Here is an 18,312-nt window from a genome sequence, read left to right as displayed (position 1 = left end):
AGAGGATAAAGCTAAAAAATTCCATCTTTCCTCAACCAAAATGCACTGTAAGTATTAAAAAGCTACTCAAGTGTGCAGAAAATACCTTAAGACAAAAAAGTCATGAACCTGTAACATAGCTTGTGAATTCTGAACCTAATAAAGTCCAATATGACCTAAGCTGCAGTTAGCACTACACCTGTACTCTTAGGCAGAGAGGACAGAACATGTAGGCTGGGGAGCAAATACATAGGCTGGGTCAGAGGCCAAACTGGAGACAGAGTGGCCTAGATAGTATGAGAGACTTCTACCATTTGAACAAAACAACCTGCACAGTGGCAGCCAACCTCTGGGACACAGCAGCAAACCGGCAGGCAGACCTCGGGAGAGCTGATGCAAACGTTAAACAGCAAAAGATGCATGAAAAACTGAGTTCATTTCATCTTTATTGGTAAATTATTAGTATTCTAAAATTTCCTGAATCTTGTAATAAAAAGTAAGATTACATGATGTACCTAACGATCCATATGGAAAAATAAAAGGAAAATGTAGGACCTAAGACTCTAAGGGAGGCACTGACAGAGGTTGTTAAGAGGATCCTCTTCTACCTTCCCTAAGAAGAGTTCTGCAGAAGACTCTAAAAGGATAGATAAGAGGGGCAGAGAAAGATAGAATAGAACCACAGCTCCTGTGGCATCACCTGGAGATGAACGATTTCACCTCTAATTATATTTCAGGTCCTTACTGCTGGCAAACTATGTTTCATAAATGCTACTAGTGAAACTTTCTGAAAACAAAAGATATGAAGAAGGTAGGTTAGTCTTAAAGATGTTTAGGTTACACACTAACCACTGCTCAGCAACCCCCTTCAATTTGCCTGAAGCTTAGAATCCCATTGGGATGATTCATCTATCAATGCTTACTGAGTGGCTATTCTGTGTAAAGCACTGTTTAAAGTGCAGGCAAACAGAAGATTCAGTCCTTGCCTTCATGTCTACAGAGCAAAACGGTAAGAAAATCAGTATTTACAAACATGGGATAAATGTCTCACATACAGTGATGCTCAGTAAATTCACTGAGTGGACAAATCAATATTGCAAGAGAAGTGTATACAAAAACCAGGAGACCTTCCCAAAGGATATTTATCCTTTTGCCATAGCACAAAAGAGCCTGAAAGTTTACTATTTTGTATGCCTGTACATAGAAACCACCCCTAAAAGAATAAACAACTAGTAAATGCTGTAACAGATAGTAGCTACCAAGATTATACCACAAAAAGGAGAGTGAGAACGACAGTCAGAAAAAAGATTATCACTCATTTTATGTAAAAGAGTATTTTAATTCTTGTCCTTGGGAGCGATAAAGATTATACATGACTTGGAAATGAGACTGTACCCAATGATGGCCGAAGAAGAATCATCCTTTCTACTCCTTCTCTTTCGTCTGGTCACTCAGAAATATAATATTATCTGTAAAAAAGCCAAAATGTAAATATTAATTTCAGAACTCCTTCTCCATCTCATTCAATAATTCTCCTCTAGTACATACAACTTTAGTGCTGTTCATTAAAAGGATTTTAGACAAATTTTCAAAATATTAAATAACTTGCTATGCTCATGAGAGGTATACATACAGTTGGCATAAGTGGAGCTAAAAGTTAGGCACTGGCTGCTTTTCTAATAATTCAGATTTTGTTAGAAGAGGTGGGATATTTCTTGTCTTCCCTGAAAAGAAGATAAAGTCTTCTTAGAAACAATTTCCTGCAAAAGAACTGGTCACAAAATTGGATGCTTGCAATGGTCAGGCAGATGCCATGACATCAGGCAGCACATCCTCAGAGAAAAGGATAAAAGTATATCACATTCTACACTCTGGAGGTCTAGAGAAAGAGTAAGAGTCCATATGTGGCCCTGTTAGCAATGGCAGGATTTATTTATGTTTTTAACTTTAAAAATTCAAATAGAAGAAGTTTTATTTTTAAATCATAAAACAGAATAATTTCTTTTTTTCCTTTGGAGATGAAGTCTCTGTCACCCAGGCTGGAGTGAAGCAGTGTGATTTCAGCTTACTGCTGCCTCCCGGGTTCAAGCGATTCTCCCGCCTCAGCCTCTCCAGTAGTTGGGATTACAGGTGTGCATCACCACACCCGGCTAATTTTTGTATTTTTAATAGAGACAGGGTTTCACCATGTTGGCTAGCTGGTCTTGAACTCCTGACCTCGAGTGATCCGCCTGCCTTGGTCTCCCAAAGTGCTGGGATTACAGGTGTGAGCACTGCACCTGGCCCAGAATAATTTTAATATACCAATTCTTGGGAACATTTTTATGAATCAACATCACAGAGTTGGCATTTTTATCCAAAAATATCAAATGTTGCTCTTAAAATGCTATTCCAGAGGGAGTTAGCTAAAGCTAAACAAAAGAACAGAGGCAAGTAGTAGTCATCCTTCAGTATCCATGGGGGGACTGGTTCTAGGACCTCTATGGATACCAAAATCCACAATGCTCAAGTCCCTGATATAAAATGGTATAGTAATCACATATAACCTATGCACTTCCTCTTGTATACTTTAAATCATCTCTAGATTACTTACAACATCTAACACAAGGTAAATGGTATGTTGACAGCTGTTACACTGTATTGTTTCTCTTGTATTTTTTGTTGTTGTATTATTTTTATTGGTTTATTTTTTTCAAATATATTCGATCTGTGATTGGTTGAATCCACAGATGCAGAACCAAGGGACATGGAGGAATGACTGCATCTCCTTTATAATTCCAAAATATCTAGATTCTTGTAACGATAAAATTATCCAGCAAGGACTGAATATTTGTTCATGACCATAATCTTTCAAAAACTAGAATGTTTCGGTCTAGAATGGCTACTTCAGAAGAGACTATTCAAATATCACTGTGGAAAAAGCCAAGAGTGCCATCCACTGGTGGTGATTTTTAAGTTACAGATAGGATCCCTAGGAGAAAAAAAAAATCACCAATATAACAGATCAACCAATAAGCTCTATTTTCTTCAATTCAAATGTCACTAAAGAGCTCAATTTTGCCATCAGACATAAACCTAAAGTAAACTGACCGTGCTAGTGGAACCTAGTGACAAGAAAAAAACAAAACAGCAGATCATCTGAAATGCTTCCATTTGGCTTGGTTGCTAACAACACAATAATCCGAACAATCTAAATTTTGCCCACACTCTTGGTTTACATTGGGACCCACAGGAGGGTAGGAAAATACCTACAGTACTTTTCAAGGTTAATAAACTTTCAAAGAAACTTAGCAGTAAGAAAACATATGAGCATTCTATACAACAAATTATAAATTATTAATAAGGTATGGTGGTTAAGACATGAACCCTGGAGCAAAGGAAAGAAAAAAGATAAAAGGAAAATCTAAGAGACTTAAGGTAGAAACCATGTAATATAATGTATGAATGTTTATGAAGTAATCAAGGAAATTTGAACACTATGATATTTAGTTAAAAAATTAACAGTAATGTATCAATATTAGGTGTGATAATAGCGCAGTAGTTACATTTTCAAAAAGACACCGTATCTTCTAGAGATCCCTATGGAAATTTATGAATAAACTTATGTCTAGCATCTATTTCAAAATAATCCAGGTGGACGACAAATGGCTGGAGGCATGGATATAACACTGTCCATAAGCTGATACTGAAGTGAAATGGTAGTTCATTTCACTATTCTTTCTGCTCTTATATATGTTTGACATTTTCCATAGTAAAAAAAAATTTTTATTTATTTATATTTTTTGAGAGAGTCTTGCTCTATTGCCCAGGCTGGAGTGCAGTGGTGTGATCTCAATTCGCTACAAATACTGCCTCCTGGGTTCAAGCAATTCTCATGACTCAGCCTCCTGAGTAGCTGGGACTACAGACACACATCACCAGACCTGGCTAATTTTTGCATTTTGTGTAGAGACAGGGTTTCACCATGTTCACCAGGCTGGTCTTGAACTCTTGACTTCAAATGATCCACCTGCCTCAGCCTCCCAAAGGACTGGGAGGTGTTAGCCACTGCACCCAACCCAAAAATTAATTTTTAAAAATATTATCTAATTTGAGCATATCTCAGAAGTTCATAAACACAGAGACATTACTATAGTAAAATTTAGTTTATTGCCATGTATTTATTTTAAAAAGGTTTCTTATTTCTTAGTATTTACATCCATAAAAACAAACAAAAGCACAAAAAAATCCATAAAAACAAAAGCACAAAATTCACAGTGTCTAATTTTAGCAATTTACTCAAGAAGTGAAAAAAGCACTACTTATCTCATTTAAAGACATATTTCCAATATAATTTAAATACATTAAAATTATTTTGGTCAATTAGGTACTAAAAACAACTTTAATGATAAGTCAATTGAGGAGAATTTGTTATAGAATTGTTTTAAATATTTTAAAGTTTCTTTTATGTATGCATTTTTGTTACAAATAGGGTAATAAAAAATTCTTAACTATACCAAATATTATTAAGATACACTTCTGAGGGGAAAATAAAAACAGTAAAACAAGTTCAAAGAAAAAAGAATAATGTAAAATTTCCAAATGCTGAATCGGTATTTTTTACAGGATAGCAGGTATCACATTGCTATGCTATTTAGAGTCCATTAATACACTGAAAAATAACACAATTTTATATTGAAAAAAAGGTCTTAATGTCACTTGCAGACATCCAGAGGGGTATATTATTTTCAAAATTCTTATAGCATTTTCAAAATTCTTATAGCATTTTCAAAAATTTAAAAACTCTTTCCTAGGGTATATCTTGTTAATCTTCTTTGACCTTTACGTGTACATCTTTTCTATGTTGTACTGTATTTTGTTTAAAGAGAATATTAGGCCGGGCATAATGGCTCATGCCTGTAATTCCAGTATTTTGGGAGGCTGAGGTGGGAGGATCATTTGAGCCCAGCAGTTTGAGACCAGCCTGGGCAACGTAGTGAAACCTCATCTCTACAAAAAAATTGACAAATTAGCCAGGCGTGGTGGTGTACACCTGTAGTCCCAGCTACTCAGGAGAAGGCTGAGGTGGGAAGATCACCTGAGCCTGGGGAGGTAGAGGCTGCAGTAAGCTGTGATTACACCATTGCACTAAAGCCTGGTTGACAGAGGGAGACACTGTCTCAAAACAAAAACAAAAAAACAGAATATTAAAAACTTCCTAGCTGGGCGCGGTGGCTCATGCCTGTAATGTCACAACTTTGGGAGGCCGAGGCAGATGGATCACCTGAGGTCAGCAGTTCAAGACCAGCCTAACATGGTGAAACTCCATCTCTATGAAAATTACAAAAATTTGCCAGGCGGTACGGCACACACCTATTACCCTAGCTACTCAGGAGGCTGAGGCAGGAGAACCACTTGAACCCGGGAGACGGAGGTTGCAATGAGCCAAGATCGTGCCACTGCACTCCAGCCTGGGCAACAGAGTGAGACTCTGTCTCAGAAAAAATAAAATTAAAAAAAAAATCTTAATTTCAAATAGAAATTTCAGCACCTCTAAGTACCAAAGAGGTTCTGAATAAATCTGCACACTCACATTAGTGTAATTCTTATCTTGGCATATGCTTCTTCCTGGTTAGGGCTACAGCCTTCCGAAAGACAATACATTCAGTTTTGGTAATTCTCAACAATAGGTACTGGGATGGACAATTCAGTTTTAGGCTTTATTCAAAAGTTACTGGTGACTAAAACTGTGAGTATAAAAATAATTTTTTAAAGGAATGGATAAATGTAGAGACTCTTACCATGTAGAGAAATCAGAGTCATGGACATCTTCCAGTGAGTTGCCTTACCTCCTAAGTACTAGTACTCTTAACCCTAGTTAGTTACAATGTAGCCAAGCTTTTGAAAAAGAAAAGGAGAAAACGGAAAAACAGCTATTTTCACAAGCTTCTTACCAGCTATGATAGTTGTTGCTTGTCGCCTCACATTATTTTTATCCATGTATTCACCATAGTCTATTTTCCCTTCCAAATAAATTCGAGACCTGATATAAATAAAATGTACAGCTTTCAGTTGAGATCCTATTATGCGTTATAAGAGTCAGGTCAGGGTGGTACTGAGTATATGACAAGGATGAAATATATAATCGTACATAACCTAATTTTTGCTACCACTTCTCAAGGTTCAGGATTAGAAGTACTGAAACAGAGTGTACAAATAGACTTGGTAACATCTAGGTAAAACAGACAATGTTTTCATCTGTCAGCTATTTCTCTTATGGAAGTTAAAAAATGAAACAAAACAGTTCAAAGGGCAATATAGTGGCAACCTTTAAATCTCTAGGAATAATTTACAATGTATCATTTTCCTTGACCTTTGATTTTGGAGTCCCTAACAGACTTAATTTTCATTTATTTATCAATTCTTTTCTATGACCTTAGAAACTTACATGATTAAAATTCAAAATACGAATTTGTAGCTTAGTATAATATTACCCGGAATTAATCACTAAGACTATTTCTACACTGTGTCAGCTTAGAGGTAATTACTAAGACTATTTCTACACTATCTAGAGGCTAAACTAGGTAACAAACCTAACCATGATTTTCAAGAGTGGAAAAATGACAATAGCACCAGTTTTGAGAGTCTACCACCACCAAAAAAGTACAACACAGAAAGATCAGTGAAATGTCAGGTGCTCCCCACTCCCACACACACCCATCAATCAGTAAGTGGGAGTGCAGACAGTTCCCTTGAAATACCTTATGTGTGTGTATGTGCACATATTCATAAACACATACATAAAGGGCAATGAAGATACATAGGAAAAAAGCTATACAGTTATTGAAAAGAAAAATTTTAGTGATTGCTAAATTCTTTTTCATGAAATTTGTTTTGATTATTTCTATAAAACAAGTACATTTCTAAACATATTAACTATCAATTCAACTGCTGTTACACACACCATTTTGTCCTTCTGAGTCTGGAAAACATACTTTTTACACATACTCAATCCAAGCCTTCCCAAAGGCAACTATTAAGCCTATAGAAAATCATCAAATATAATATAACAGCCATGAAGATGAAGTCGGCGTGTCAGGCTTCAGACATGACAGGTTGTCTCCTGGAACAGCACGTGGCAGCCAACAGGCAAGGAGCCACACTCAGCATCCCCGGCCACAGAGGCACAGGAATTCCTGAAAGCAGATGTTCCACTTGCTCAAATGCCACTTTGCCTTCTCTCCTGCCTCATCTATTTCTATTTATGTACACACCCTGTTTGCCCTAAACTGTAAACTCTTAGAAAGCTGAAACTATGTTTTACATACCTTTTAATTAGTCACACATGGCAACACACCATGCATATATAGTATCGAGGACTTAGTAAATACCTCTTAAATTAATACAGTCATTAGTAGTACTCAGGGATTTAACAGGCTACACACTCCTTGCCATGCAAACACTTCTTATCAGTTCTTTAAACCATTCAATCCATAAGATCCTTCCTTCTTCAACTTACCCCTTTTTCACATACTGATATGCCACGTCTCTGAGGCCTGGCCGAAATACTGATATTCTGTGCCACGTTGTCTTTTGACTGACATCACCTAAATCACAAGAATAGGAAACTGGTTACAAATGCCAACGGACAACATGCCCAGGAAAACCAACGTCACAATTGCTAAGAGAACAAACAGAAAGACAGATCTTGTTTAAAGTGGCTTATCTCTAAATTACACAACTGGCAGTAAAGAGTATCTATTTATTGCTGATAAAATTAAACCCCCATCTTTTCTACTCACCCATTTGGTAAACTTCACTGTCCCCTGATCGCCACATCTCATTAGTTGCTAGAGAAAATATTGTGACTGGATTTTTTCCTTCCACCTGTCTCAAGACAGGGTCCTGACCCACTCGCCCAAGTAACTGCACACGATTCAGGGCTGAAACACAACACCAAGACCAAATGAGACACAGAACCTGCTATAGACTGAATATTTGTGCCCCTTCCCCCAAATTTGTATGTTGAAGCTCTAACCCTCAATGTAATGGTATTTGGAGGTGGGGATCCTTAAAAGGTAATTAGGCTTAGATGACGTCATGAGGGTGAAGTGCCCCTATAGGAAGAGTTCAGAACTTTCTGTCTCCACCATGTGAAGACACGGTGAGAAGACAACCATCTGCAAGCCAGGAAGACAGCCCTCACCAAGAGCTCAATCATACTGGCACACGAATCCTGGATTTTTAGCCTCCAGAACTGTGAGAAATAAATGTTGGTGAAGCCACCCGGTCTATGGTATTTTTTTTATAGCAGCCTCTAAGCTGACCACTAAAGAAATCCACACCCAAGATTGAGAGAAATGTCCAGAAGAAATGCTATAAATATCACTGCAACTTCAATCTCTGTATTAAGTAAAACCCAAGTTCTGGAAGATCAGAAAATAAGTTAAGGAATGAATAAGAAGAGGTTGCGAGAGCAAAGAGTGTTGTCAAAAAAGAAGAAAAAGCAAAGAGTGTTGTCAAGAAAGAAGAAAATACTCATAGAGAAAGCAGCCCCACGAAACAAACTGTAAGCTCTAGATCTTAAATTCTTCTTTAAGATATCTTTTTTAACTGACTGTGGAGCTAAAAGAACAAATCTGAGATCTGAAAATCTTTATAAATACAAGGGAATATTTCTGTGAAGAAACAGTATCTTTTATAATCTCAGCCTAATATAATCTGGGAAGACTCAGATAACCAAATATGACTCAAGGAAATTCTTCTTTTTTTTTTTTTTTTTTTTTGAGACGGAGTCTCACTCTGTCGCCCAGGCTGGAGCGCAGTGGCGTGATTTCAGCTCACTGCAAGCTCCGCCCCCCCGGGTTCATGCCATTCTCCTGCCTCAGCCTCCTGAGTAGCTGGGACTACAGGCGCCCCCTACTACGCCCGGCTAATTGTTTTTTGTATTTTTAGTAGAGACGGGGTTTCACTATGTTAGTCAGGATGGTCTTGATCTCCTGACCTCGTGATCTGCCCGCCTCGGCCTCCCAAAGTGCTGGGATTACAGGCGTAAGCCATGTGCCCGGCCAGAAATTCTGATGCAGGACAGGGTCGACGAGAATGAGTAGTAACTGGCTGATAAGGAGAATAGGGGCTCAGTTTATACTATGTCTCCACAGCCTGATGGGTCAAGGCTAAGATCTGAAGAGCAAACATAAACTAAAAGCACAATGATAACATGGTAAACCCAACCAGCATACCTCTTCTACAGCACATTTGAGATTGGCAAATTACTAAAAATAACATTTTAAACTTGGAAATTAGCTACTTACATCTTTCAAGAACCAAACTGGTAGTTGTTTCGGACTCATGTCTTACAAACTGACGAAGTACCTAAAGAAGAACAAATGAGTAACATGGCTTTAATTTTTTAGGAAAGGCAAAAGCAACAGAAGAATTACTCACATTCATTCACCATGTAGTCAGTAATTCCTGTAAATTCCAGAAGAGAAGAGAAGCTCTTCTCATGTTCTCCCAAAAGAGTGCCAGAAGGACCCGGCAAACACTTCACGTGCAGCCCACTGCAGAAGCCCAAAGGTACAGGGAAGGTACTAGAAGGCATGCTCAAGAGTTACTTTATAGTACTCCCGTTTATTTTGCCACAGTCCCCCTGATTATGGCACTTCTGTGTTTGCACACAAAAGGAAAAGTCAAAATAATATGACTTTAACATTACAGAGTATGATAATATTTGTAAATCCAACCTGTACCTAAGAGTTGCTGCCAAGTATTTTCAAAATCCAGCTTTCATTAGCTGGAGAGACAAAAAGTACTATATATATCCAATATATACATCCTCTAATTTTTTTTTTTTTTAGTATAAACAACTGCTATATTATTACTATATTTTGGTTACAGTAGACTTTAGAAATTAAGAAATTTAGATCCAACATGGGTACTGATTTAATCCATCATTAGGCCAAAGGAGAGTAAAAAGAGATGTTTTATAATTAATAATTTAATAAGTAGATTCATTAATAACATACGCAATGATCAAACAAGTGTCAGGAGGTGTGGAATAAATGCAAAGCCTCACTCTCAGGCATAACAACGAGCTAGTTTAGAGGAGGATCCCCAACCTCCAGGGTCAAGGACTAGTAGAGGTCTGTAGCCTGTTAGGAACCCGGCTGCACAGCAGGAGGTGAGCGGCAAGCAGTGAGCAAGCATTACTGAGATCCGCCTCCTGTCAGATCAGCAGGGGCATTAGATTCTCATAGGAGTGCGAACCCCATTATAAACTGCTCATGCGAGGGATCTAGGCTGTGCACTCCTTATGAGAATCTAACTAATGCCTGATGATCTGAGGTAGAAAAGTTTCATCCTCAAACCATCCCCGCGGCACCCGCCTCCTCCATGGAAAAATTGTCTTCCGTGAAACCAGTTACTGGTGCCAAAAAGGTTGGGGTCTGCTGGTTTAGAGAATGAGAAATAGGTTAAATCCCAATAAAACAATACATTCTTGAACTAACCACATGAGTGACTTTCTGACACAGCAACAGGAACATATTCCAAAGTCAGATTTCCTGTGTCTATGTAACTGCCTTCCCCCGGTTGCTCCTTCAGACCTTAAAAGGAATTAGGATGCCTCAAATATGATTAACCTAAAGTGTTTCATTTTAAAATCAGCAAAAATTATGATAGGTAATATCTACTTCACAAGGTTATCGCAAAAATTAAACAGCTTCAGTAGTGAGCTTAGCCTAATACAATTTCTATAAATATTTCATGGGAAATTTCATGCTTTCAGTGCATCAGAAAAGGTCTAATAAATTTGGTTCTTTGATTAAACACAAAGATCCGACTGTCCAAGTCAAAATCACATCACTGTCGGAAAAGGTAGTCACTACCACATAATAGCAGCAATGGTTACTATCAGCTAAGAGATTTATCTATTATCAATTATAAAACTAAATCTACAAGTTATGTAAAATTATCCCCACTTAGAGCTGAGAAAACAACCTCGGAGAGACTGCATAACCTGCCCAAGATCCCGCAGGAAGTATGCGGCGAGTGATCTCAAGGCCCAGGCCCTTTGACACCAATGCTACTACTTTCCCAAAGCCCCTTGCTGCCTCCTGAATTTCAAGAGCTACTGTAAAGATGGGAGTACACATCACTGAATACAGAGTTGAGAGAGCTAGCCATTCTATCAGACAAACATTTTCAAAGTGGCAGTACTGTTAATATAAAAAGCAGAAGCCCACCAATCAAATAAACACCAATTCCCAGGGTGCTGTTGGCTATCTAATCCTATCACTAAACTTAGGGGCACAGTGTGGGTAAGAGAATAAAGATATGAGTACAACATACTATAGAATCAAACTGCTAATGAGAACCTGTGTCACGATTCTGGAAATGTACTCATTTCAGTGCTCAGACAAGCAAGAGCTCATAAATCTTACATGATAACAATGTCTCATTTGGGGCACACAAAAATCAAAGCCTATTGGAAAAGATTAGGAAAGGATTATTTAACTTGGATACTTTTTAAAATTAAACTTTTCACTCTTATTTAAAAACATTTTAATACTGTAACATTAGTGTTAAGTAATAACTTTTTTGTTTCACATTTCAATACAGAAAAAATAGATTAAAGATACATACAGGTTAAAGGGGGGATCCAAGAATATAGGATCAAGGTGGGAAAAATGACAGAGTCATGGAGGAACTGATTCTTCATTGATCTTCACAGGAGGATGGGGAGTAGGAGAGCCAAAGAAGAATCTACAGGAGTTGGTGCCCAAATGTGGTAAGTGAGGAAAAACGGTAGTCTAAGCTGGCTCAAGGTGGGCTAGAGTGACTGTAAAAGTGAGGAGCCATATTAAGTGGAATGAGAAGGCATTTTCTACATAGTGAAATCTGTGGTGACCATTCAGACTTGGGCTGCTCTCTTCAGGGTGGAAAGATGGGGGAAGAGGAACGTTTAGCAACACAGGAGGTAGACGGTCAAAAAAGCAACTACACGCCTTAAGAAAAAAGTTGGAACAATGATTCCTACAGTCTTTAGGTCACTAAAGACCTATAATGTTCTCTCACTGCTTAAATTCAGGCAACACACACACGTTTTAAAAATTAATGATTCCTATTACATATGTGAATAAACCTGAACTTTTTTTTGTTTTAGTGAACATAATTTACACTGGCAAAATTTACACTACCAATCCTCCATATCAGTTGAGTACAGAGGTGGGTGGGTGAGCTCAAAGGTCTTTTGCCCTGTAGTTAAAAGCCTGAAGAAGTCTTCTGATCACCGCTGATAGTAATACATCTCAATATTAATACAGACAAGTGACTACCTGTAACACAGGTCTTCGAAACATGGCTTCTATTTTCTTTCCTTAGTCTAATCTTTAGGCTCTTCCTAAAGGAAAAAAACAAAATGAGAAACATTACTTCTTATGGCAAAAGCACAACTCACCAGTCCTAAATTCCTAACTGCATTCATAATTCTTATGCACTCCAATTTTGTGACCACAACGTACCAACATTCCTGCATACCTGATGAGGATTCCTTCCTCCCTCCCAAATAAACTCACACCTGTATGTCTTTTTGGTCCCAAACAACTTCCTCTTCCTCCAACCCAGACAAAATTTTGATTGTGAGTTAATCCCACTTCCAATCCACTTCTTCTCAAATCTGATTACAATGCAAGCTCTCCTAGGGCACAGATTTTTATCTGCTTTATTCACTGCCATTTTCTAAACTTCTAAAAAAGTTTAGGGATAGCAAAGGCTCAAAAACTATTAGCGTCACCAAGGGACTTATATCTGAAACCTGTTGCTGAAAAATTACTGCCTTCATCTCCGTTAGCAAAGACCAAGCAGCGTAGAGATCCCAGGGCTAGCCAGCCACACCGTGGGGAGAGGTGGGCCCCCTTTACCGGAGGTGGCGCCACCACCTGAAAACCGAGGAGAACTGGGAGGAAATCACGCAGTCCTCCGCACGACTGAGGAAAGGGCCAGACACCTACAGAAACACCTTCCGACCCACGCAGGATCACGCGCCGCCAAAACACAGGACTCCACCACTTGCTTAGCGCTTGCTATCCCTCCCTCACCCGACGCTCTAACCCGAGCAGCCGAGCCAACCAGGGGATCACTTCCGGGGCACAGGAAACGCAAAGCTCGCGAGAGGAAAAAGGAAGCAGAAACTCCACAACGTGCGCCTTGGAAATACTGCCGGCGAGCGCCGTGGGAAACGCCGCCCCTTAACTCTGAAGTTCCGCGAGTTTCTCTTTGGTCGCGGGAGGATGATCAACGCCGCCAAGTGGTGAGTTTGGAAGGTTTCAAGGTTCAAATTAAATGAAATTATGTGATGAGGTTTCTAACTGTGCCCGGGAGGGGGCGAGGTAGGCAAAACAGAGACTAGCTCTGCCTGTGGGGGGAGAAAGGAAAACGATTTGTGACCAGCCTAGGCGACATAGGGAGACCCTGTCTCTACAAAAAGTATAAAATTAGCTGGGCGTGGTGGCGCGCGCCTGGGGTCCAAGCTACTCGGGAGGCTGAGATCGGGGGATCACCAGAGCCCTGGAGGTCGTGGCTGCATTGAGCCGTGAACGCACCGCCGCACTGCAGCCTGGGCAACAGAGCGAGACTTTGTCTCAAAAAAAAAAAAGAAGAAGAAGAAAATTAAAGAAAAAAAAGAAAAAGAAAACGTTCCAGGCCTGTTAAAGCACTAAGAAAAGCAGAAAAAGAAAGGGGAGCCGGGGAAGGGCTGACAGGCCGTCAAATTTAAGGGAGCACCAGAAAAACTGGCAATCAAATAATATCTTAATGTAATATTTTAAAAGGTAAAAATTAATGCAAGAAATCCGGGAGGAACAAAATAAGAGTCGTGTGTAGCTTAACAACAGGGAATGTTCTGAGGAATGCGTCATTAGGCGATTTCGTTGCTGTGCGGACACCGTAGAATGTACTTTCACGACCTAAATGGTAGAGCCTGCGACACACCTCAGCTGTGTCACCGGTGTGGCCTGTTGCTTCCAGGCTGCAAACCTGACAGCATGGGACTGTGCTGAATTCCGCAGACCATTGTAATTCATGGTAAGTATGTGTGTGTCTAAACATATGTAAACATGGAAAAGGTACAGTACAAATACAGTATAAAAGATAAAAATGGTACGCCTGTATGGGGCGCTTACCATGAATGGAGCTTGGAGAATTAGAAGTTGCTGTGGGTGAGTGAGTGAGTGAGTGGTAACCCAACGTGAAGGTCTAGGACATTATTGTACCCCACTAAACACTTCATAAACACTATACACTTAGGCTACACTCTGTTTATAAAAAATATTTTTCTTCCTTCAATAAACTTTCACTTACTATAACTTTATAAATCTTTCAATATTTTTTACGTTTTAACTCTTTTGTAATAACAATTAGCTTAAAACACACACTGTACCACTATACAAAAATATTTTTCTTATATCCTTATTCTGTAAGCTTTTTTCTACCTTTGCTTTTTTTTTTTTTTAAACTTTTTTGCCTTTTTTAAAAAAAACGGACATAAACACACACATTAGCCTAGGCCTACACAGGGTCATTATGATCAGTCTCAGCCTTCCACCTCCACCTCTTGTCCCACTGGAAGGTCTTCAGAAGCAGTGACACACAGTCATCTCCTATAACAATGCCTTCTTCTGGAATCCCTCCTGAAGGACCTGCTTGAGGCTGTTTTACAGTTAACTTTTTAAAAATAAGTTAATAATATAATAAAAAGTATAGTAAACACATAAACCAGTGACATAGTCATTATTAATATCAAGTAACACATGAGTAATACATTGCATTCTGATGTTTTATTTAGGTACGATGTCACTAGACAATAGAAATTTTTCAACTCCATTGTAATGTTATGGGACCACCTTTGTAGATGCACTGTTGTATATGCAGTCTGTCTTTTTCCCAAACATCATTATGAAGTACATGACTGTATTAAAATTTTAATTGAATACAGGATCTAAGCCAGATTGGAGCCTGAAGCACAAGGAAGAATGTGCGCCCCATATATATGTGTGTTTATGTATTTTTAAAAACTGGGGCTAGGAAGGTTAGTGGGGGGCTGGAGGGAAGGTGGGGATTGTTAATGGATACAAAAAAATAGAATAAGACCTGCTCTTTTCGATGACACAATAGGTTGACTGTAGTCAGTAATTACTTAATTGTACATTTTAAAATAAGAGTGTTACTGGATTGTGTGTAACTCAAAGGATAAATGATTAAGAGGATACCCCATCCCCATGATGTGCTTATTTCACGTTGCATGCCTGTATCAAAATATCTCATGTACCCCTAAATATATACACTTCCTTTGAACCCACAAAAATTAAAAATAAAAAAGACAAAAACAAAAAAAATTTTAATTAAAAAAATTTTGGCCAGGTCCAGCAGCTCATGTTTGTAATCCCAGCACTTTGGAAGGTTGAGGCAGGTGGATCACTTGAGCCCAGGAGTTCAAGACCAGCTTGGGCAACATGGCAAAACCCTGTCTCTACAAAAAATACAAAAATTTGCCAGGCAGCCAGGCGCAGTGGCTCACGCCTGTAATCCCAGAACTTTGGGAGGCCGAGGCGGGCAGATCACGAGGTCAGGAGATCAAGACCATCCTGGCTAACACAGTGAAACCCCGTCTCTACTAAAGATACAAAAAATTAGCCAGGCGTGGTGGCGGGTGCCTGTACTCCCAGCTACTCGGGAGGCTGAGGCAGGAGAATGGCGTGAACCCGGGAGGCGGGGCTTGCAGTGAGCTGAGATCCGGCCACTGCACTCCAGCCTGGCCAACAGAACCAGACTCCGTCAAAAAAAAAAAAAAAAAAAAAAAACCTTCCCCCAAACTGAGAGGAAGCCGAGAAACCAAAGATTGACTTGCACAAGTACAGCTTGGCGAGTGGAGGAGTTTATGAGAACTTACATGCAAGGGACTCCTGGATAGCAGCAGGACAGCTGTGGAGATCCGCCTGGCCTCCCATCCCTAAGCTACTTGTAAGCTAATTTTCTGGCTTTTAGCCTATTGTGTGTGATGGAACTGTTTTCTTTGGTAGGTTCTCAGATATTCTCTGGGATCTTGAGCTTCTCAGAAACACCTGCTCTCTGGCTGGTCACCATGGCCTTGGCACATGGCCTGGCCTTCAGGATTCAGGCAGTGGACATACACTCTTCAGTAACCCAGGGTCGGGGGGGACCCAGTACATTACAGGTGTATTAAAATTCACAACACTGTTTTAACTTTAAATATTTTATTTATGCCAAGATGGAGTGTAATATAACTTTACTTTTTTTTTTTTTTTTTTTTTTTTTTTGAGACGGAGTCTCGCTCTGTCGCCCAGACTGGAGTGCCGTGGCCGGATCTCAGCTCACTGCAAGCTCCGCCTCCCGGGTTCCCGCCATTCTCCTGCCTCAGCCTCCCGAGTAGCTGAGACTACAGGCGCCCGCCACCTCGCCTGGCTAGCTTTTTGTATTTTTTAGTAGAGACGGGGTTTCACCATGTTAGCCAGGATGGTCTCGATCTCCTGACCTCGTGATCCGCCCGTCTCGGCCTCCCAAAGTGCTGGGATTACAGGCTTGAGCCACCGCGCCCGGCCATATAACTTTACTTTTAATGGAAGTAAACTGATCAGTAATGTTTTCAAATCTACTTCTTTGCTTATCTTGTTTTGAGAGAATTTCCATACCTTCACAATTTTTCTTGACCAAGTAACAATCTTAAATAATTTTAATTAACTTCAGCTTACTGATCTTGTCTTTATTTAAAATTTTGGTGTTTTATTCATCATGATTTTTTTTTTCATTAGTTTTACTATTTTAAGAATATTTCATTCAAGTGTTACAAATCTTGATTGCTGAGTTTCTTGGTGCCCCTTAAATTCTGTCTCATTCATGCTAATCCTGGGCCTAGCGGGAAAAAGAATGTATGGAGCCCCATACAGAACCCACACCAGTGGGGGCCACCCCTTCCACTCCATCTCCTGGTCCTGGCACTGTCCAGGTTGTGGAGAAAGAAGGTACCCACCGTATTGTTCTAACAGGCAAATCACCTCCTCAGGCCTCTACCTAAAACCTTTCATCTTCCCATTTTTTGCCATTTAGGGATAAAATCTTAACATAGCTTCCAACGCACACCTTAACTCACTCCTGAAGGTCTTGCTTACCAGTTGGTATATCGCATTTCCAGATGCTTACCTCTATTTTACTAGCACCCTCACAATGTTGAGCTCCTAAAACATACCACGCTATACTTCCTTCAAGCCTTGCACAGGAATCAGTAATCCCACACTCCACCCACTATGTTACTACTGTCAATGACTTCCAGTGATTTTTCTCTTTAAAAATCCTACTTCCACTTGAGTCAAATGAAAAACTAAATTCACTCTTTTGCCCAATGTCAGTTTCTCCCTTGTTTGTTTTAATGGTAGCAAGATTCTCCCAGACTTGAACTTTATAATCATCTTCATCTCTCTCTGACCACCCACATCCATTCACCCATATCCAATCACTTGGCCCTAAAACTTCTTTCTTCATGATGCCACTAATATCTCCCTTTCAATTTGCATACTTTGGAGTAAGGAGTGTGGGAGAAGTTATATAAAGAAAAATGCAGAAAGCACCATGCAAATTGAAAAGAGACAACCTTAAGCAAACTCTTACACCTTTCTAAATATCTTAGTGGAGAGTCTGGAGTACCCTGAATTCTCAGACAGGAATTGCCAATACACATTCTCCTGAGATTGCTGGCTGGAGAGAGTCACAGTGCTGCTACTTTGTTTTTTCTGTGACAAAGAAAAGTGTGATAAAATGTACAGTTTTTTAGATGTAAAATGTCATGGAGAAATTAAAGCATTTTCTTCTATTATCAAATGGACCCCTCCTTCCTAACACAAATGCTTCTATGTTGCATTGCTCCATCCTCAGGATCTGAAATGCACCCCCCTCACACACTTTCAGAATTCTCTACTCAAATGTTCCTTCCTTTCTGTTCTCCCATTTCATTTTCTTTGCACACTCTGTCCATCTTAGAACAAATGATCACGAAGGTACCTCATCCCTCCTGTTAACTGTGAGCTCTTAGAGTTCAGGGAACTTGTGAATATCCAGTTCACAGGATACTTTAAAATAAGGACAGGCTAGTAGGGCCCAGGTCACAGGCCAGGGTATGGAAATAAGAATCCAGAAGGGATGCTCAAATAAGCCTTCTTATTTCTGGGAAGAGTCCAGAAGGATGCTCACAGAGCCATAAAATTTCTTTTTAATCGAGGACTTAGAACAGTGATTCCAATATATTTTTGTATCAGAGATACCCCTTCAGAAACCTAAATTTCA

At 39.5% G+C, this 18,312-nt stretch overlaps 1 protein-coding gene and 1 long non-coding RNA gene across 12 annotated transcripts in view; one reads left to right on the top strand and one right to left on the bottom strand.

Moving 5' to 3' along the window:
- Nucleotides 1–980: 980 nt before the first annotated feature.
- SSBP1 (single stranded DNA binding protein 1) lies at nt 981–13,148 on the bottom strand. 11 transcript variants are annotated; one of them, XM_025380018.1, is made up of 7 exons: nt 12,297–12,361; nt 10,470–10,565; nt 9,273–9,333; nt 7,761–7,901; nt 7,478–7,565; nt 5,913–6,001; nt 981–1,703 (listed from the first exon to the last, which is right to left on the bottom strand). In XM_025380018.1, exons 2-7 carry the CDS (start codon nt 10,503–10,505, stop codon nt 1,630–1,632), a joined length of 489 nt encoding a protein of 162 aa, XP_025235803.1. In that variant the 5' UTR covers nt 10,506–10,565; nt 12,297–12,361; the 3' UTR covers nt 981–1,629. The 11 variants fall into 11 exon arrangements, with proteins under 11 accessions (XP_025235803.1, XP_025235812.1, XP_025235811.1 ...); XM_025380027.1 differs by lacking the exon at nt 10,470–10,565 and adding an exon at nt 12,882–13,148 and having other exon boundaries at nt 1,304–1,448; XM_025380026.1 differs by lacking the exon at nt 10,470–10,565 and adding an exon at nt 12,900–13,148 and having other exon boundaries at nt 1,304–1,448.
- A 100-nt stretch (nt 13,149–13,248) lies between these two features.
- The window catches only part of LOC112620950, a 33,719-nt gene continuing 28,655 nt past the window's right edge, over nt 13,249–18,312 (top strand). The window contains exon 1 of the long non-coding RNA XR_003118627.1: nt 13,249–13,270. This is a non-coding gene — a long non-coding RNA (uncharacterized LOC112620950). The remainder of the gene's footprint in view (nt 13,271–18,312) is intronic.

This window comes from Theropithecus gelada, chromosome 3, assembly GCF_003255815.1.
Source record: "Theropithecus gelada isolate Dixy chromosome 3, Tgel_1.0, whole genome shotgun sequence".
Classification (NCBI taxonomy): domain Eukaryota; kingdom Metazoa; phylum Chordata; class Mammalia; order Primates; family Cercopithecidae; genus Theropithecus; species Theropithecus gelada.
The sequence above is the reverse complement of the archived record's forward strand: the minus strand, read 5'-3'. Positions and strand labels throughout refer to the sequence as shown.

Bases quoted from the DNA above. Each gene is read 5' to 3' on its own strand.
- SSBP1 (XM_025380017.1), bottom strand. From the start codon at position 10,505: ATGTTCCTGTTGCTGTGTCAGAAAGTCACTCATGTG. The intron at 7,566-7,760 runs GTGAGTAGAAAA...CTTGTGATTTAG, and splicing joins CAGTGAAGTTTACCAAATGG to GTGATGTCAGTCAAAAGACA. The intron at 6,002-7,477 runs GTAAGTTGAAGA...TATTTATATCAG, and splicing joins TATCAGTATGTGAAAAAGGG to GTCTCGAATTTATTTGGAAG.